The sequence below is a fragment of the Podarcis erhardii genome, assembly GCF_964252035.2.
Source record: "Podarcis erhardii genome assembly, chromosome: 7".
Taxonomy (NCBI): domain Eukaryota; kingdom Metazoa; phylum Chordata; class Lepidosauria; order Squamata; family Lacertidae; genus Podarcis; species Podarcis erhardii.
In genome coordinates, this window is record NC_138511.1 from 45,390,659 (window position 1) to 45,410,820 (window position 20,162).

The following is a 20,162-nucleotide window of genomic DNA, read 5'->3' on the forward strand; positions in this document are numbered from 1 at the left end:
TGCTCTGCCCAAGGGATGACCAGCCTCCCTTCCCCTCCCCTCCCTCTGACCCAGGCCTCACATCACCTGCTGGAAGGAATCTTCGAAGAGTGTTTGCCGAGAGACACTGATCTTGACATGGCTGGGCAGCGCGTTGGACTGTGAAGGAGATAGAGGTTGTGAGAGGCCCAACGACCCACATTTGGTCCCTGCATCCTGCCTAGGTTTGGGCATGCTCGCCCCCACCCACTGCCCGCCACTGGGAGCCACAGATTTTCTGGGAATCTCGCAGTTTCTCCTCCTGCCCTGCTGGGAACATGGTGAATGAGCAACTCACATGGCAAAGGAAGCGGAACTGGTGGAACTTCCAGCGAAAGCTTCGGTCGTATGCTCCGGGTGACCCACCTTGCTTACTCCTGCAACAGTAAACAGAGCCTTAGTGGGGCCCTGGCCACATTCACATTTATTGGCTCTTGAGACTGACTGGTTTCCTTCTCTCCCACAATTTAAGTTTGTGTGAACATTCCAGATTCCTTCCAAGAATACAGAGTGGATATCCTACAATCTTCAGCACTGTATCTGGAAGGTCCTAAAAGCTCCCACAATGCACTGCACCACCCCTCAAAGCCTGGCTGGCAAACAAGGCTCAGATGGCCAAAAATCCCTCCTCGCAAGGAATCCTCCATCTGGGAAGAAACCCACAGGCACCTGGAGGCTATTCTAGGCAGTGCCGAGAGGGCAGAGCGCCATGCCAGAGGGACTTACCCTGACTCAAACCCGGGACGGGGGTCTTTGAAGGTGGTAGTGCGGGTGTTGTGGTCCACAAAGTAACGCACCCGCTCGTTTGTATACTTCATCTCCCAGCCAGGTGGCAGCGCTGGCTCCTGGATCATCCTGAGCAGAGTAAGAAGTTCAATGGCAACACACACCTTGGCCTGATCTCTTTCCCCTGCCCAGACCCACCAACTGCAGCAGGAGGCAGCGGCAGCTTCTGCTCCTGGCGGCCTCAACCCAGCTCACAAAATGCTTCAGTATGCTAGCCCCAGTTCAGCCTTGGGCAGGAACCAGGAGCAGGCAGAGACAGTCTTACTGGGCACAGTCATTCTGCCTGCTCACTGGGCTTGGAACTCAGGGCACATGCCCAAGGGCCTGAGAAGGAGCCTCCCCTGCCTGGTCCCAGGAGGAACATTCCTTCAGCCGCTGGGAATGATGCAACTCAGGTCCATCTGTGGGGCCTGGTGGACAGCTTGAGACCCCTTGCAGGCTTCCTATGCCCCTCTGCAGGCTGAAGAGACCTCACAGTTGCCCCAAGGCTACTAGACAGGAGTCCCGGAGTGCAAACCAGCAAAAGGAAGCCAAGCCTACCCCTGGGTGCGGGGGTCCTCCCATTGTGTGGTGCGGGTGTTGTGGTTCACGTAGTAGATTCGCCTGTTGTCCTGTCTTTTTTCTGGAAGGAGAAGGAAAGAATGGAGAGGTAATGTGAGTTTCCCTCTCTCTGGCCAGGCTGGATTGGGGCCCAGCAGGGAAATCTAATGGGGAATCCAGAACCAGCAGACACACAGCAGCCAGGCTCAGATGGGATGAGCCTGACATGCCAGGGTCTTCCGACATGCTCCCTGTCACAGCAGAGAATAGTGCCTCCAGGTCTTGCATGGAAGAGGCCCAAGACACACCAGCCTCTTCCCACGAGGAATCCATCTTTCCCCCACCTGGCACCCCTCCAGCTGGAGGTACCCTCTACTCCGCTGGCTAGGGCTGATGGGAGCTGGAGTCTCAAACATCTGGAAGGTCTCAGGTTGGGGACCACTTCTCCTCCTCCTCTAGGGGAACACAACTTGCATGCCAGTCAGCACCCCCTTGGCTCAGGCACAGCTCATCTCCCAGCCTCAGAGGCCTAGCTTTAGGTGCCCATTTCCCACAGAGGGAGGTGGCGCCCATGAATGAGAGTCTGCGATAACCTCCTTCCTCTGCAAGCTCACAAGCAGGACAGCCTCTCTCTCACCCTTCCCTGCTCACTGAAGCTCACCTCTACCCCACTGCAACACTTGTTCATTCCCCCCGTTTCAGCTCTGAAGCCCTTGATGGTTCTACGACAGCAAGCAACCTAATGCCAGGCCTGCAAAAGGTGTGTGGGGGGTGTGTGCACTGAGCCCTGAACTGCCCCCAAACAGCTGGTCCTTCCTCTGACATGGCAGCCCCAGCAGGGCTGTCCTGGAGACTCCACTCAGCTACTTGGGTAGGGAGCCTGGCCTGTGTGTGCAGGATCAGCCAAGGGCAAAGCAGATTTGTTGACTCCTAGGGAGAGAGTCTGCTCCCACCCCCACCCCCATCACCACCCTGAGAGAGCAAGAAGAACCCACAGCCGTGGTAGCCTGTGCTCTTGAGGATCCAAACAGCAAGAAGGTGCATCACCACTGCCCCTTCCCTGCTTAACCCCAGGGCCGTCCTCTCTGTCTTTCCCTGCCCAGGATGAGGGGCAAAGGGTCACATAAAACCTTTCAGGTCCTCATGATGATCTGGCAGATGGCCAGCAGGTGTCTGGCTACAGGGAACTCTGACAGCTGTGTCTCTCCATCCTCTTCAACCTCCCCTGACCACCACAAGGGCACTAGGTCTGCAAGACTGCCAAGAGCCAAACCTTGACATCTGTCTCTCTCTCAGACACTGGGACCCAGTTTCAGTGAGGCTGGATGCTCAGCCCTCTGTAGTAGTAGCAGCAGCAGCTGACAACCTCTCCTCCGTCTCCAGCAAAGGGAAGTTGCTGTTGATGCTCAGGCAAAGATCCCAGCAGCCCACAGTGGCATCGCTGGCCCAAGCCGCAATGATTTCTCTTGAGACTGTTTGCAAAGGGTCCCCCTGGTGAGAGCTGTCCCTTTCCAGGCATCCAAGAGCATCTCTCCTCAAGTCCATCCAGTCCTGTTTCTCAGCTCCTGAATCCTTGCAGGCAGTCCCTGCCTCTCCTGGGGCTGCTCTTGCCAAGGTCCTGAGTCCCAAATTGGGTGGGGTGGAGAATTGACCAAACACACACTAAGTTTCAAAAAGGAGCTCTCAATTCCTGATGTTTGGACTTCCAGACCCCACTCCCCCAACCCGCTGGACAGTCCAGTGGCCTCCCACAACATTTCTGCTAGGCCTTTTACAAGAGCACAACACACACACAGTCCAGTGTCAGCAACACAGATCCCATCTGGCCCCTGCAGCCCCTCTGGGCTTCTTCTGAATTTCCTCGCAAAGTAGGGGGCAGGGGGAGGGAAAGAATGACCGTTGACATCCCTTGGTTTCGTTCTAATTGTCCCAGGGTCCAACAGGAGGCAGCATCCTCTCCCCATGCACACACACTTCCCTCCTTCCCCAGGTGTTAGGAGCAGATCAGTGAGCCCTGACTCCTTTGGCACATCTCAAGCTCCACAGTGGCTCTACATCCCAAGAATCACTTCTACCTGCTTCCCAAAGTGTCTCCACCATGGACAAGCTCTCTCCGTCCCCTGTGCTGCCTAGCATCACCTCCCCTTCTCCCCCAGGTACAGCAGGGACAAGGCAGGCTCCAAGGGGAGCCCAGCAGAAGCTCCCACCCCCCCTCCAAATAAGAGAAAGAGAAACAAATGAAGCCAGGGTTGGAAATGCACCACCGGCAGCAGAAGCATCGCTGGACTTGGGAGATAGTTTTGCCATGATATCAGGATTTGAACTCAGAGCCCAGGCAGGTCTCGCTGGCCAAGTAACACAAACTCTTCGTGCCTGCCTGCCCTCAGCATTAAGGAAGAGAAGTCCACCCACCCCACCTACACCAAAGGCAGATGCAGTACAAGCAGCAGGAAGGGCAGCCCCAAGCCCAAGAAGCCAGGCAATACTTACCCCAGCCAGGAGGAAGGGGGCCCAGCGGGTCATTGTCAGACGGGGCACCCGACGACTGGAGGGGGCAAAACAAACACCACGGGGGTTAGCAGAGAGAGTGCTGGAAGGCAGGATGGGGTCCAGCCGTTTTGCCCTCCACCCTGACTTCTCTTCCCACCGCCCGCCAAGGCTGGCTAAAAAAAAACAGCACACACGTCCCAACCAACTGTGGAAACAGCAAATGCCTGAATGTGTGCGGCTTGGGGCAGAGGACGGGAGCGAAGGAGCTGCGAAAGCCCAGGTGGCAGGCAGGCAAGGGAGGGAGGCAAGAAAGCAGCTGCTGCTGCCCCTGTGCTGGCTGAGGCGACTGAGAGCCCCACCACAGTCCCACCTCCAACCTCCTCCAAGAACCACACACAACCGGGGGGTGGGGGGGATATTGCAGGCCTTTCCAATGAAATCATTCCCACAAGCCCTGTCCACGCCCAGAGCTTCCTGGCTGGGCCTGCGGGCTGCTTGCCTCCTCCTCCTCCTCCTCCCTCTCCTCCCTCCCTGCCTGCCTGCCCTGCCTCCCTCACAGAGGACCGTGAAACCCAACGGCCGGGCGCGAGATGCTCACGGACTGAGGGAACATTCATGCCGCACAGACAGGCGTTTCCCCCACAGCCCCCCACAGGTCCAGGCCCCATACAAAGCACCTTTATCCAACTCCAGGCAGGCTGGGCTGGGGGACCCATTTCAAGCCTGCTGGGCAAGCTGGGGAGGGGGAGACAGTTCCTCAGCAGCGCGCTGTTTAGATTAGGCCCCCTCCCTCACGCGTCTCTGGAGAAAGCCAGGCCAGACAGAACTCCTGGGACCTGGAGGCTCACGTCAAAAGACTTTTTGCTCAGAGTCCCATTCCTGTCACACCCCTCAAAAAGCTGGGGTCGCCTTCCTGGGAACAGCAACTCCATTATTGGCCAGCAAAGTCACTACAAGGCGAACAATGGTGCCCTCTGAACACCTTTCCGCATGGAGGGAGCTGCTCTGGTGTGGCAAAGAGCAGTTTTCTCCACACTGTAATGTGTGGTCGGCTGTGGGGTGGCTGTAGAGGCAGAGAATAAGCCATCGGCCCAACAGGAGGGAATAACAACAAGATGCAGGCCTCTATTTTGACCACCACGGTGCTGCCAGGGTCTTGTGCCTCCTGTGTTGTGGAGTGGGGATCAGGTTCCCAAGCCCAGGAAGGCCAGCAGGCTCTCACAACAAGTCCTGACCCTGCAGTGCATCCAGACTGGGGTCCGCATCATATATTCTTGGAGAGTCCGGCCCATCACCATCTAATGCAAGAGTGGCAGGAGGGGAGCCTGACTGACATCTTCCTTCAGGACAGCCAGCAGTACTGGCAATCAAAAAAAGGGAGCTTCACACCAGATCTGTTCACAGGACTAGGGAAACACAGTCTCTCCTTACCCCAATTCCATGAATTTCAACCAGACATTTCTAGTCGCTCATGCCTAAATGAAAACCGGCCACTTTCCACACTCCAAGCCACAGGCACCACATTCACAAGGCCTCCTTAAGGGTACATTAGACACAGAATAGTGGTGTTCTTACAGGGCCATTGGGCAGAGGGATTGTGCAGGGCCCCATGAGCTCAGGAGCTGTGCCTGCTTCTGGCCTCACTAAGGGGCAAGGGGGTCCTGTGAGTAGCAGCCAGGAGGGGAACCTCAGGGCCTTCTCTTTCAGTTTCATGTTGTTTTACTCTTGGCTGCTCCTTTCTCAATATATACTGTTTCATTGTCTTTTATTACTTGCTGTAAGCTGCCCTGGGATCTCTGTTACAGGGCTGCCTATGGGTAGTGACAATGAAACAAACAATATTAGTAATGGAATCAGGCTCTCAGAGCCCTCAAGGGAAGGCTCCAGAGCAACACTAGACTGCGGCAGGGGCAGGACAGAGGCAGCCAGCAGGCAATGGCTACCAAAGCCACAAAAGGAAGGGTCCTGTCTGCAAGCTAACCAAGTCCCCTTGCAGCTCTTCCTCTGGGTCTCTTCTGCTGTAGATACCAGCAGGTATCAGTAGGCATTTTTGATGCAGCTTCTCCTGGTACCCAGTTCTCCTGGACTATTTCTCTGCAGCCTAGAGCATTGCTCTCGCAGCCTAGCAAAGGGACTGGTGGCTGTGGGAAGGCGGCAGAGCCGCTCTGTGCAGTTTAGCTGGCTGGGGCTGGGAATACCCTCACCTGGTAGAGAAATCTTTGGCTGAATTGCTGCATGGCTCCTTGAAGCTGGTTGCGCTGGCTCTGCCACTGCTCATAGTTGCGCACGTACTCGGCGGTGGGGCGCTGCCACGTGGTCGTGCGAGTGTTGTGGTCCACATAGTAGTACCTGCCACGGGGATCCACTCGTTTCTCCCAGCTGCAGGGGCAAAAGAACAGCCTAATCTTTCTGTTTGTCTCTTTCTCTCTTGCACACACAAACACATACGTGGCAGATGAATCCTCTTCTACCATCATGGGAACTTCTTTTGCCAAGGAGCGTTTCTGGGCCAGAGGTGGCTTTTGGGGTTGGATGAAGAATTTTCCCTTCTTCAGGCACCCCAGATGTTCTTCCATAATTCTGTCAGTATCCAAGCAATTAACCCTCTTCAACCCACACACCCCTTTAGGGTAACAGATTTGGGAGGTGGAGTTTGGCCTTCTCTGGCCAGAGCTGCACTCCCCTTACAGGATTAGGTTTGAAGGATATGGGGGGGGGGGCATGTCCTATTAAATCCAGCCCCGTCCTTAGAACCCCGAGCAATTTTCACAGCTTGAAGCACCTTTCACCAGTGATAGCTACAGCGCCAGCTTGATGCCCCTCTTGGAAAGAGAGTGAGCTGGGCTCAGGTACTGCACTGTTTGGCTATGTGCCCTTGAAGAAGACTCAGAAACTTTGACTAGTAAAGAACATGGCAACCGGGACCAGGTATATGGAAGACACCTGGCCAGTCTTAAAAGCATCTGCACTGGGCACAGCTCAAGGTGTTAGTTCTTACCTTCAAAGCCCTAAACAGCTTAGGGTCCTGTGCCCAGTGCAGATGCTTTTCCAAGCTCCCCCATCTTCTGAAGCAAAGTTGGTAGGTGAGGAAGGAAAGGGCCGTCCAAGCAGCGGAATGCTCTCCCCAAGGAGCCTTGCCTGCTAGACACTCTGTCCAGTGCCAAGTGGACCTTTAAGCTGATTTAAATGTGTTCCAAAGCTGGTGTAGGCGTGCTTTTCACGACTATTCCACTACTGCTATTTTAATTAATTAATGCTGTTATTTGCATTTTTTAAAGAGCAAGTAGCTCTAAAAGCCTTTGGACCAAAGAGCAAAATGTGCACTTTTGTAATGAAAACAATCAAGCAGGTTGTCCTTGTACCAGCTGTCTTTGTGAGCCCTGGGCAGCTGAACACTGAGCCTGCCGTAGAATTATGGCCTTGGAGATATACGGTATAAAGTGTGTGTATGCGCATATATATGTTATCACATATGTTAGGATCTTGTGAAGAGCATCTGCTTCCCACAGCACACCCAGCCACCCTCCTTGGAGTATCTCCAGACCAGATCCTGCAAAGCATGCTCATGTCAGAGCACCTACCCTGGCGGAAGAGGGCGCTCCCAGGTGGTGGTCTTTGTGTTGTGGTCCACGTAATACACTCTCCCATTTGGCAGCTCTCGTTGCTCCCACCTGAAGGACAGAAAGAAAGAGAGGAGACACAGAGTGAGAAGGGGACGGAGGGTCCATTTTGTGAGCCAGGGCAACCCTTGTTGCTATTACTTATTTCTAGCATTTTCCAGAGCATGAAGAACTTTGTGACTCTCACTTTGTCTATGACTCCAACAGCCCTGTAAAGTAGGCACAGTGGCTTACTCAAGCTGCCCTATGAGCAAAGGCACAGGACCCCCTCCTATGCACCCAGTGGCTCCAACTGTATAGCAATACTCCAGCCAGATCCAAGGGTGCGTGTCAAGGTTTGGGGGCCCCAACAACTTCTGCAGGACCTACAGCTTCCAAAAGGCATCAGCAGGCACACATAACAGCCCATCTTTGTTTTGCTTTGGCCAATCACAGCAAGATTAAGGAGCAATCCCTGATTGGGCAACACTTTCACCAAGAACAGTCTGCCATTTAAACAACTCATAAGGGCTAGAAACTTTATTTTTTTAAAAAAAAAACAGGATAAATGAGACGATGTTACTGTGGAGATGCAGAATGCACCTCTTAAATATCCCCAGCCAAACTCCAGGAGGCTCTGCAGAGGATCATAAATGGCCACCAATCTGCAAGAAGGAATGCCTTCCACTCCAGAGGGCAGGGCACTGCCATGCCATAAAGCCAAGACGTGGCTCAGGAAGGTGGCTGCCCAGGCAATCAGCTTGCCATCCTCCCGGGCTACCTCTGCTCTGAATGGAGACGAGGCTTGCTGGTAGCAAAACAGCAGTACTGAGGTCACCTTGCCGTCCAAGCGAGACGCCCTGCCTTACGTAAAGAACCACAGCCCGCGCCTGCTGCAAGGGAGCATAATGCACCTCTTTGTATGCACGAGACGAGGCGCGAACTGGTGTACACGCCGCCGTGTTAATGAGAGCCGCTGTCCCCGGCGCAGGAGCAACGCTGATAGGAACCAGATGCAGGTCGGGGAGGGGCGGGGGGAGAGGAGGTGTCTGTTCTGCCGTCAGCCCAGAGGAAGAGGGAGTGAGCAAGAGAGCCTGTGTGTGACAGCAGGATGCCCCTTCCCCACAAGGATCCCAGCTTTGCACAGCAGCACCCCTTCTGGTCCTCCTCACTGAGGGCCATGTCGTGGGTCTCCCAGGAACATGAACACCCCACCCCCACCCTGCATATGGAACAGTTTAGTCCCATGGCTTTCCACAGCCTCCTGCACTCCCCGCTCCAGCTGTATGTATGTGAGAGGCTTTTGTGCTTGCCACGTTGAGTGCAGATGTTGAGGGAAAGCAGCATAAAGGCAGCCTACAGCACCCCCGCCCCTCTGATGGGCTACCTCCCGGCAAGCCTGTTTATGCCCATGCAAATGGAGTGGCCTGAAGCAGGCGCGTGACGCAGCCAAGCAAAACACTGCCGGGCTGCCAACAGGAGGAGCTGGAAGCGGCCTGCATGCGCGCGCATTCACACCAGGGCTTGGAAGGGCCTGTGGACTTGCCCCACCAGAGGCCCTGAGATCCCTCAGCCACAGAAGCAGGGGAAACTTGGCTTGTACACAGCGCAGTCCCCACCCAACACCCACACAAGATTCTCACTATATAGCAGGGGACCGTCAGCACCAGGATCCTTAAAGGAAGGGCGTCTCGGCCATAGGCTGTGGGATGCGCCCTCCATTTCAGGAGCATCTCTGCATAAAGGCGTCAGGTGCCCCCCTTGCCTCCTGGACCCCAGGCACACCGCAGTACGTGAGCAGGAAGGGAGGAGAGCTCCAGCAGGAAGAAAGAGCCTTTTGAGACGCCCTGGACTTTTCCAGCTGTCTGCAAACAGGAAGTGGCTGAGGCCTGAAAACAGTAGCGCTCACACACCCGGCATAAAGGCGCTCTGAGCTGCTGGCCCCCCAATTACCTGCAAGTGATGCAAACACACACATGAGACTCTGAACCAAGAGGCCAGAAGGAAAACAGATGGCTCCCTTCATCGGAAATGCAGGAGTCAGGAGGTGGTGTTTGGGCATTGGAAGGCTCAACAGAAATAGCCACATTGCAGGACCAGAAAGGATGGATGGAAGGAGAACAGGTGCAGCTGAGGAGCCACAACTGTCGAGTTCACAACTGAATCATAACCCTGGTAATCCAGACTCTGCTCCCAGATCAGGCATCCTCAGAGCTGGACCTCAGTCACAGCCAGTCCACTTCCTCCCTAGAACTCCAGGTCTTGCAAAAATACTGTAACATTCCTCTAAGGATGATAATACTTAGCATTCGTATTTCTTAAATGCAGAAGGGGATTCACAGACATGATCACAGGAATCACTGAAACTGTCTTGTGAGGTAGGCCTGGGGCCCCATCCTGCTTAGAAAGAGAGAACTTTGGAAGAGACAAGAGAGCAGGAGTTCCCGCAAGGATAAACTCTACTCCCAGCGAACAGCCTCTAATTCAGAAACATACTTTTTAAAGGTTTCAACTCCCTGGTGACCCATCCCAACCTCCCCCTAGTTGGCTAAGGCTATGGGCATTCATGCTGTAGCCAAGGTGCCCAAACAGAGAGCAGGACACCACTTACCCAGAGGGCAGCACCTCCAGAGTCTGTGCTGCTGGCTGAGAAGGCTGGGCCTCTGAGCTGGGGGCAGATTCCCCTGCCCTTGGAGAGTCATGAGCTGTGCCAGAGCTGGTGGTTGCACCTGACATAGCCTCAGGTGGCACAGCCTGTTCATCTTCAGGGACATCGAGGGTGGAACTGGCAGGTTCACCATTCACTGAAAGAGAGGGGAGCAATTATGGCAGAGTTGAGGGGATGCTGATGCTTCCTAAGAACATAGCAGGAGCCATCAGGCCAAGGGCCCATCTAGTCCAGCATCCTGTTCTCACAGTGGCCAACCAAATGCCTGTGGGAAGCCTGCAAGCAGGACCTGAGCAAAAGAGCACTCTGCCCTCCTGCAGTTTCCAGCTGCCTCTGACAGTGAAGGCACAACACAGCCACTTGGGCTAGTAGCCAGCTGTAACCCTGCCCTGAATTTGTCTAATCCTCTTTTGAAGCCATCCAAGTTGGTGGCCACCACTGCCTATAGGGGAAGCAAATTCCATAGCTTAACTGCCTGCTGTGTGAAGAAGTCCTTCTTTCTGTCTGTTCTGAATATTCCACCATCCAGCTTCATTAGGTAGCCTCATGTTCTTGTGTTGAGAGGGAGAAAAACCTTTCTCTACCCAATGTCTCCATGCCATGTGCAGTTTTAGAAACTCCTTTTGCATCACCTTCTACTCATTTTGTTTCTAAACTAAGCAGCCCCAAATGCTGCAACCTTTCCTCACAGAGGAGTTCCTCCATCCCCTTGATCATTCTGGCTGCCCCTTTCCCAACGGTCTCCAGCTCTACAATATCCTTTCGGAGGTGAAGCGTCCAGAAGTATACACAGCATTCCAAATGCAGTTGCATCATAGATTTTGATAACAGCATGGGCCATTTTAGTATCAATTCCAGCTACCACGCACTGGGCCAACATCTTCATCAAGCTCTCCACTAGGACCCCAAGGTCTCATTCCCTGTCCATCGCCATCACCCTGAAAAGGGCCCAGAGTTTCCCAATGGCAACCCCTGTCTGTAGAGCAAAGCCGGTCAAGTAAAACTGGGGAAGTGACATGGGGAGATAATCTTTCATCTACAGGTAGCACCTCAAAGTTATATCAATGCACGTGGGAGAGCACAAGTGAGGTGGCACACAGGGCTGGCCTTACAGCTTCAGAGGAGAGACCATCACCTCCTCCTTCTCCTCTCTCTCCACTCTCACCTGTGCCATTCACTGTGCCACTCTGGGTCTTGCCTGCTGGCTGCTGCTGGGCTCTGGGACTGGGGCTTTGCTCCCTGTTGGCCGTGCTCTGCCTGGCCACTCCAGCCACATGTCTGTGTGCCCTGCAGAAGAAACAGTCGAGAGGTGAGGGGAGTGTCTCCTGAGTTTCCACAGATCATTATATTCCTTGTAGGCAGGAGGGTGGAAGGCTGATGGCTGGGCCTGTTCTCCATGACACTGGATACCTCGTCCTGCACAAGAATCAGTCATGCAAACCGAGCCCATGGACATGTAGTTGCAAGATCATGGCGATTATGGTTACATAATTGTCACAACTGCAAGTGGAATGGAGGGAAGAGGGTAAGCAAACATTACAGGGACCTGACACACGCCCCCCCCCCCCCCGGTTTTTGCGGTTTCATCAGGTTTCTGTCAACAGACATAAGGACTAGAAACATGCCAGGAGAAAAACAGAAGACAAGAGGAGTTTGCGCTGGTTTGAGACATTCCGCATCTCTGCACACAGCAGGAGTGTGTGGAAGTCATACTATGTTATCCTCACAACAAACCTGTGAGGTAGGTGAGGCTGAGAAAGAGAATGACTGGCCCAAGTTTGTAAGAATGTAAGAACGCTTACATTTCTAAGACTGTAAGTAGAACCCTGCTGGATGAGGTCAATGACCCATCTAGTACGGCATCCTGTTCTAACAGCGGCCAACCAGATGCCTGTTATGGGAAGTCTGCAAGCTGGATCCAAGTACAACAGCTACACTCGGCCCACCTGCGATTCCTAGCAACTAGTATTCGGCAGAGGTGGGTCGTTCTGGGGGCTCCACGGCTGGGTGGGAATCTGAGCCTGGGTCTCTCCAATCCTAGCCTGACATACTCTAGCTGCTATAATACTACCTCCACCTCAGCTGGAAACTCTCCATGTGTCTGTTTTCATAGTGCTCTTATACAATGTTCAAAATGTGGAGAGCAAGTTTATTGGACCTGCGTTAAGCTTCCATGTGCTTGTCTGAATTTTCTTTTCCTTTTTAAAGAAATACATTAAGGGTTAGGAGAACAACGCAAAACCAGGACAAAATCCTGGACAGTTTCATATTAGTGCGCGCAGAGCGAGGTGGTAAGGTTTTTGGCACAGGACTTGCGCAGACATCACTAGGAATGGCTCACCCACCCCACCCTCTGGGGATAAACAACCTCTGGACCTCCAGGGGTGTTTTTTAGAAACCCAAATTGCCCATTTCCGCTGTGTTGCGCAGGTCGTGTAGGCCCAAATTAGCTGTCCTGCCAAGGCTGTCTTCCTACGGGGCTCCTAACTTGGCATCATCTTTTAATAGACGTGTGGAAATAAACCAGAGGAGGTCACATGGCAGAGCTCATGGGGAACAGCAGCTGCTTAAAATAGGAGCCTGGAAAAGGGGGCAGGCAGCACCAGTGCGAGGAACAGGCTGGGGACAGCAGGCGATGGGGCAGTTTCCCCATAAGTAGAGTGAATGTAGGGGGCAGGGAGCAGGGCTGATCCTGGGTAGAGAGCGGAGGCACGACCTGTAATAGGCCCTAATCCCCACTTCCAACACACATGCAGAGAAAGCTCCAGAGATTCTGGCTTGGGGTCCAGAGAGTCAGGCTGTTTCAAAGTCAAGGAGGTGAGATCACAATAAGGGCGCTGCAGCAGCTGGGTCAGGTCAAACAGGGCCCATCTACTCCAGCATCCTGTTCCCACAGTGGCCAACCAGAACCAAAGGATCCCCAGGATATGCTGGCTGATCAAGACACTGTCTAAGCATCTCCCTCCTGCCGGTTTCTCTCCAAGTGCAGTTTGGGGTGGGGTAGGAGCAAAGGGCATAAGGGGGAAAGGAAACCAGCACCAAGCTGACCTTGGTAGGAATGAGCAACCCACTGGGAGAAGGACTCAGGGAAGTAGCAAGGGGAAGGGGGCACAATGGGGAAGGAGACACCAAGGACAGCAGAGAGCAAGGAGAAGGTCCCCTGTCCCCCCGCCCAAGGAGAAGCAGGAAAAAGACAGCGGAGGAGGGGCAGCCCATGAGGGGACCCAGCAGTGAGAGGGCCCATCTCTGTTGTGCAAATACAGGGAAGCACTTTGCAAACAGGCATAAGTGATCAATCCTGGTCACAGGGTGGTGTTGCCAGCCCTCCTCAGCCAGGGAACAGCTAGGCGGGCAAAGCAAGGCTGAGAAATTCCTCTGATCTGTGCAAAAGGTGGTGGTGGTGGTAGAACGGGAGGGAGGACCACCAGCCACAAGTGTTTGTTTCTGAAAACGGAGCCCAAGGTCCCCCCTCCCATCCCCTTTTCTCTTTTCTTTAGAAACTGTTTCCCAAGACACACAGATCGGGGGGGGGGCACACACACACCACACACTCACCCCAAACACGTCACCTTGGAACCTGTCTGTTCAGAGGCAGCACAAAAATGAGAGAGCAGGCACCTTTGTTGTAGCCTGTTTGCGAACTGCCCTGAGATGTTCCTCAGCTGCTTATGGAAGCAAATCCCACTCTAATCCCACCCACACCAGTTTCACCCCAAAGCAGCCATCCAGGGAGGGAAGTGCTGCTCGTTAGGGAATTTGGCATCCCAGCATCAAAGTTTTCCTGCAAGGGCCCAGTTTTGCAGAACAATGAAGAAACAGGCCAGGTACAAAAACTAAACTCCTTGTTGCCTGCCTCCGACCAGCAATGTCAGTAGTAGTAATGATAAATAAATAAATAAATAAATAAATAAATAAATAAATGATCTTATTTCCCCTGGAAGTAGAGGTTTAACCCTTAGAGTGGGTCATGCAGCTAGCTGCCTGGAGAGACCAGGATGCAAATCAAGGTTGCTCCAGACCCTCTTGGCCCATCACTCAGCCATCCCTTCAAAGGGTCTTGTGATCCAAAGGTCAGCTTGAACTTTCCTTTGCAAGAGCTGCCCATTCCATGGGAGACTAAATAAGGCCTAGGAAGGCTCATGGCCCATTCATGTGTCCAACGGAGAAATCATGGGACAGACTGAGGTTTTCACTGCTCCAGAGAACTCATCCAGAATCTGTCCAGCACCCTGATTAGATCCAACAGCTGCACAGAGCCAGGACTGAAAGAATTTGCTGTGCCCCTCGGGGCATAAGGTTCTTTACACCGTTGCCCTTTTTAAAAAGAAGCAAGTCTCTAGACCTTATGGTATCAAGGAGAAGCCTAGAATGTTGTGAGTGCTCTTGCCCTCCTATCCAGCTTGTCGGCTTCCCAGCGGGGCAGCTGGTTGGCCACTGTGGAACCCAGAATGCTGGACTAGGTGATCCACCGGCCAGGCTCTTCTGAGGAACTTCTTCTGAGCAGAACCACACGAAGGCTGCAGAAGATGCCTGCGTCTGTTTGGAAGGGCCGTTCCAGGAGCTTGGTGAAGGCCAAAAGTTCAACTCCCTGAAAGCTCTTCCCATCTGCAGAAGCCAATATGTTTTATTCAGGGGGAATCAAACTTCTTTTGGTGGAGGATTTGGAGCTTCTGGGGGCCCTGCACAAACAGAGCCAGGAAGGCACAATGAAGCAGCCAGAGGAAAGGGAGACTGAGGAAGAGTCCTCCCTGGATACGGGACTGAGTGCTACAATGCAGGGAAGAATGGAACCTGGTGAAGGAAGCTGGTCGGCTGGCTGGCCACCCATCATCTCGGGAGAAGCAGTATGGTTCCCTTGCCAGTGGGGTGCTAAATTCAGCACCACACCGGCAACAGTACACAAACACGACACAGCTGCGGTCAGAGAGTGGAAGGAAGGGCCAAGCAGAGCCCCCTTGGCAAGCCCCTTGCCCTGCTTTCTGGGCAGCTGCTCAGAGCAAGCATTTTTTGCCAGGGTCAGCAGGCTCTGATTGGATGGAGGCGGAGAACTATCAGTCTCCAGAGGACTCTTCTCTAAAGCCAAAGTACCCCTCAATGATTGCCTGCACTTTCCACACACCAGATAATGGGTGGCGCTAGAGCGAGAGAGCAAGAGTACCAAATGTAGCCCACTACCAACAGTGTCCTGGAGCTGCAATTCCCCTGCTACCAAATGCTTCTCTTGCCACAGAGGGATGCAGTAGCCCTTATCTGGTCTTCCCAACTCTGACCCACATGCACATGGCCCAGCCTGACTCCTCAAAACCTTGCAAGGCAGTCCCCAGTCTCCCCCTGCCCACCCAGGCCTTTCTGGCCTCTTTCCTGCCTCTGTCCTGGCTTACCTCCCAATCTCCCTGTCCTCTTCTTTGTCTCTTTCCATCATGGCTTACACTGCCCTGTGTGCTTACCATCAGAGGCTCCAGAGTGGCCACCTGCAGCCATCCAAAATGCCACAGCAGAGCCGAGGGGAACCCTTACCTGGACCTGCCGCCAAAGCAGTTGGTGCTGGGGGCCTGGGGCCTGCTCTCTGGTGACGAGGCCAGACCACAGGGGTCCCTCCCATCTGCCTGGGACCCTGAAGGAACAAGGAAGCAAAGAACTGGTCAGAATAGGACCCTGGCAGGCAGGCCAAAAGCCAAGCCCTGACAACAGCCAGTCAGCTGTGGGGAAAGGGGAGGGATGGCTGGACAAGGATTGAGGCAGCTGCTTGTTCTACGCCTGCCTTTGTATATATACAAGCAGCTGTAATCTGGAGCTGAGGTGGAGGGGAGGGGTGCAAACGATAGCAAATGATACAGGTTATTGTGACAGTTGAAACATGGGAGTCCTCATGGAATCATAAAGATGGATAATCCCAGGGGCCACTGGATAGCTGAGCTCTCCTGCCACCTCTGAAGATTCAGGAACTATAGCAGAGGCTGGTGGGCAACATCCACAACACAGCTTTGCCCATGTGGACCTCCTCCATCTGCCAGTGGTGTTGTGGCATCTTTGGGTTTAATCTCTCAACTTCTCTCTCATCCCATCAAATGCAGTTCCTCTCACTTTCAGGAAAGACTTGGCTAGGATGGGTGAGGAGGAGCCCTGGGTCCCTTCGGGGGGGGGGCAGCAGGAAAAGACAGACCAGCACCTTGGGAAGGAAGAGAGGTGGCCTCCCCAGGATGGGAGGACCTGATTAACATTTTGCATGCCTGCCAGGTGAGGTTCACTTCCCTGGACACAAGAGCTCCTCGCCATTCTGCCTGACAACTCAGGCACTAAAGGTCTGAAGAGCAGCATTTGCTGTGGGGCTCAGTTCAGAGTCTGGGCCCAGCCTCAGAACCTGCTCCCATTCTCTAAGCTGGGCTCAAGGACCTGAGATGCTGCTGTATATACTGCCTCTGCACATCTACAGAGTGATTCCCCTTTCCTGCCACCAGACCACACATGGCGGGGAGTAGAGTACAGGGGCGGTTTGGCTCAGACCTGCCTGCCCCCCCTTCGGCTTGAACCCGTCTGCCTCAGCTCCTGTCTTTCATAGGACATACCTCCATCAAAGGCCCCGCTGGCTGCCCAGGACCCTAGTGGCAGGCGGCTCCCCCACCCCACCCTGCCACACTCACCCTCCATCACGACGTTGCCGTTAGGCAAGCTTCCCACATCAACACTGGGCCCATCCAGGAAAATGGTCAGCTCCCCACCAGAGACAAGGCAGCCTTTGTTCTCCATCTGCAGGTTCAAGGTCAGCTGCTTGTTTTCCACTGTGAGGTACAGAAAGTGACAAGAGGGGGGAAAGCCATTACACCGGGAGAGTGGCCCTGGTAGACACAGGCCCATAAGTGGGGGCAGTTAGGCAGCCTCATTCCCTAGACCTCCAGCCCTAGCTAGCCTCACCCCAACACTTTAATCACACCATTCCTCCAGTGGCAGAGTTGGAGCTTAGCCCCTCAGAAGGGAACTGTAATGTTGGCGGTTGGGGAGGGCAGGAGCGTATGCTGAGTGCCTTGCTCCCCACCCCGGATGACAGAAGCATCTCTGTAACCAGGGAGCAATGCAGGGAACTCTCCTCTGTGACATTAAAGGCTTTCCAACGTGAGGGAGGTGAACCTACATCCCTGCTCTGCCCAGAAATGCTCAGCAGAACAGTCAGGCTCAGGGCCGCCCACTTCAGGCCCAACACTTTTCCCACTGCTGCTGCAGCTGCACTTACTCCCCAGCACATTTCTTAGGCCCAAATCTGCCCTCAGAGCCTCAGTCTCCTTGTGCTGGCTGAAAAGGAAGGCAAGGAGCACAAATGCCCCAAGAGGAGGCTGACATCAAGGTGACCTGGGCCCCTCTATAGGAGAAGGAATTCCTCCTCCCCAGCACCCAGGGCAGGAAGACAAAGAGCAACTGATGTTCAGCCCCTGGAGAGAGAGGGCCAGGCGCCATGGGCAGGCCCCCAAAGTTCACACCTGAGCTGCGTGGGGGCCTCCCTTTCACCAGCTGCACACGGGGCTCCAGCCTCTCTGTCCGCAGTGGCGGCAGCAGCTCCTGGTGTGTGAAGTGCAGCGCAGCAGAGTCAGGGAGGGGGAGGTTTTGAGCCAGAGGAGCAGGAGGGTTTGGCCTTCCATCTCCCCTTGGGAAGACCCACAAGGAGCCAGGCCCAGCCACGGGGCCACCAGCACGCCTTTGGTGATGCAGGGAGCCTGCCCTCACCCCTTTCTCTCCCCGCTGCCCCACCTTGGCAGCCCTCTGCTCCTGCTGCAGGCTGCACAGAGCCCTTTTGTCCCCTGGCAGAGACAAGGTGCCTGTGTCTCCAGGCAGGGCAGCAAACACCACTTTCCCCTTTCTCTGCTTTCTTTAAGAAAATAAACACACACGGGCCCCTCCACCACGGCCCATGGCCCAGGCACACATAAAGGGACCTTGCTGTTGCAGCAGCCGAGGGTCCCTTTGCGGCCGCACACAAAGCCAGCTTGTGTGCAGGGGGGACGGGCTGTTATCATTTGGGGGAAGGGGCCGCCCCAGCCTTACATAAGGCCTCCTCAGTTCACTACCTCTGCTGCACCGCTTGGAGCCTCAGCGCTCCCGTTTGGCAGGGAATTCCTAGCCAGGACATGAGAAGGACCTGCGCTTTCCAGCAGTCAGGCCAGCAGGAGCAGGAGCAAGGAAGGGAAGGAAAAGGGAAGGGAAGGAAAAAGGAAGGGAAGGAAAAAGGAAGGAAGTTCCAGCTGCTGGAAAGGCTCCCCAGTGCCCCAGGGTGGACATGCCTGGAGCGATGTGAACAAGACAGCAAAGAGGAAGGCAGCCCAAGGCTTAACATGGATGAGAAGCGATGCAGAGGAGAAAGGAAGGAGAGAGCTCCGCCTCTACCTTCTGGGCACCAGGAGCAGGAAGCCCTCAGGGAACAGAAGGAGCCTGTATTTGTGATGTTTAATACATTCTATCACGTTCTAACTACTTATTGTTTGTAAGCCACTTTGGGATTCATTTGAATGAAAAGGGGCATAGAAATATAATAAATCAAATCAAGATGGTGGCCAATCGAACAAAGGCCAAAGGCTCTCTGGCCAAGGCAATCCTTGTCAGTTTGCACAGGCTTGCGGTATAAGAGCTTTCCAAGCAAAAGCAAGGGATGCAACCCCAGAGTTCCTGCCTCTTTTTTCTAGAAAGGAAGAAGGGAGGCCGCTTTTTTCTCTGGCAGGGCCTTTCAGCCAGTGGCTCCCTACAGTAAAGCAGTCGCCGAGGGAAACACCACTCTAGCCAATGAGGGGAGCGCTTCTCTGGTTGGGTGCATAGGAACACATAGGGAAAAATAGGGTCAGAGAAAGCTGTCCGATGAGGGAAAGAGAGCAGAGAAAGTTGGTTTGTGGAGTTCAGGATTGTCTACATTGATTGGTCATGGCTCTCTAGGGTGTTGTAGACACCAGGGGCTGAACCTGGGACCTTCCACATGCCCCTACTGGGTACAAATCCATCAAGCAGTAGCTTCATTTAGCCTACATGCTAGCAGTCTGTCAACCAGAATAGAAGGTTGGGAGGGAGTTCTGATAGGGAAGGGGAAAGAGCCCTCCAGGCTCGCCAAGGACACTCGAGGGTTTAAAGAGGACAATTGCAGAGATGCAAGGCACCTTTCTGCAAGAAGCCTTGTACACCCAGCAGAACAAGCTTTGCCAGCTGGCTTGCAAGGAGAGGCACTACTATTACAGGGATAGCCAGAGGAAGGGGCAAAGCAGGACATGGGACCCCAAAACATGGTTGCCCACACAACTCTTTCCCAGCATCGGCCTGGCCACAGTTCAGTGAAGCCGTCTTTGAGGTTGGCTTTCCAACGAGGAGCCCATCCATCCATCCATCCATCCAGCCTTACAACTTCCTCCTTGGATCCTGCTACTACTTTGTGTGGAGCAGGGAGCAGAAATCAGTACTGGCTTCCTTCTGAATGACTTCTTTGTGGCTGCAGCTCCAGCTTGCCTGCCTGGGGCCAGGCAGAATGAGAAGCAAAGTCACAGACCTTTGCAGGAGCTGTAAAAGCATTGGGGGGGGGGAGAGAAGGGGGGGCTCCCTAAACAAGAACCTCTTGATGCAACCTGAGAACAAGGGTGATGATTGTAGGGGCGGGGGGGGGGGGGAGGAGGTGTTGTTTGCACACTGCAGCCCGAAAGGCTCCAGGCCCCTTGTTTTCACACCCAATTGGTGCAGCCACATGAGGATTTGTTTTTACACACAGAGAGAGATTTCTTCTGAGCCACACCCCCTGCTCTGGGTCCGGCCTTGATTCAGATGCTGGCTGCTTCAAGAGCCTTGGCGGAAGGCCCCATTCCCTGCCTGGCTGGCAGGCGAGAGGACATACGAAGGAAGCTGCTGCACTCAGACAGTAGAAATGGGATCAGCCTCCAGGTGGGGGGGGGGGTTTGTAAACCTGTGCCCAGAACAGGCTTGAGAACAAAGCGTCCCTTGCGGGTGGGTGGGAATCTGGAGCTGCAATCGATGCATCCGATGAGGGACTTGGGAGCTGCTGCAGCCAAGGCAGTAGCCGGCTGGCTCTTATTGAACTAATT

At 54.2% G+C, this 20,162-nt stretch overlaps 2 protein-coding genes across 3 annotated transcripts in view; one reads left to right on the forward strand and one right to left on the reverse strand.

Moving 5' to 3' along the window:
• NQO1 (NAD(P)H quinone dehydrogenase 1) overlaps positions 1-20,162 on the forward strand; it is a 191,964-nt gene that overhangs the window by 147,739 nt on the left and 24,063 nt on the right. The gene's annotated exons all lie outside the window — the stretch shown is intronic.
• The window catches only part of WWP2 (WW domain containing E3 ubiquitin protein ligase 2), a 38,352-nt gene that overhangs the window by 8,419 nt on the left and 9,771 nt on the right, over positions 1-20,162 (reverse strand). For both annotated transcript variants that reach the window (XM_081871804.1, XM_081871803.1), the window contains exons 5-15: positions 16,743-16,880; positions 15,619-15,715; positions 11,267-11,388; positions 10,045-10,237; positions 7,416-7,505; positions 6,039-6,213; positions 3,835-3,889; positions 1,345-1,426; positions 745-873; positions 317-395; positions 67-138 (exon numbers count right to left, since the gene is read on the reverse strand). In XM_081871804.1, the coding sequence (XP_081727930.1) occupies positions 67-138; positions 317-395; positions 745-873; positions 1,345-1,426; positions 3,835-3,889; positions 6,039-6,213; positions 7,416-7,505; positions 10,045-10,237; positions 11,267-11,388; positions 15,619-15,715; positions 16,743-16,880 (1,232 nt within the window). The remainder of the gene's footprint in view (positions 1-66; positions 139-316; positions 396-744; positions 874-1,344; positions 1,427-3,834; positions 3,890-6,038; positions 6,214-7,415; positions 7,506-10,044; positions 10,238-11,266; positions 11,389-15,618; positions 15,716-16,742; positions 16,881-20,162) is intronic.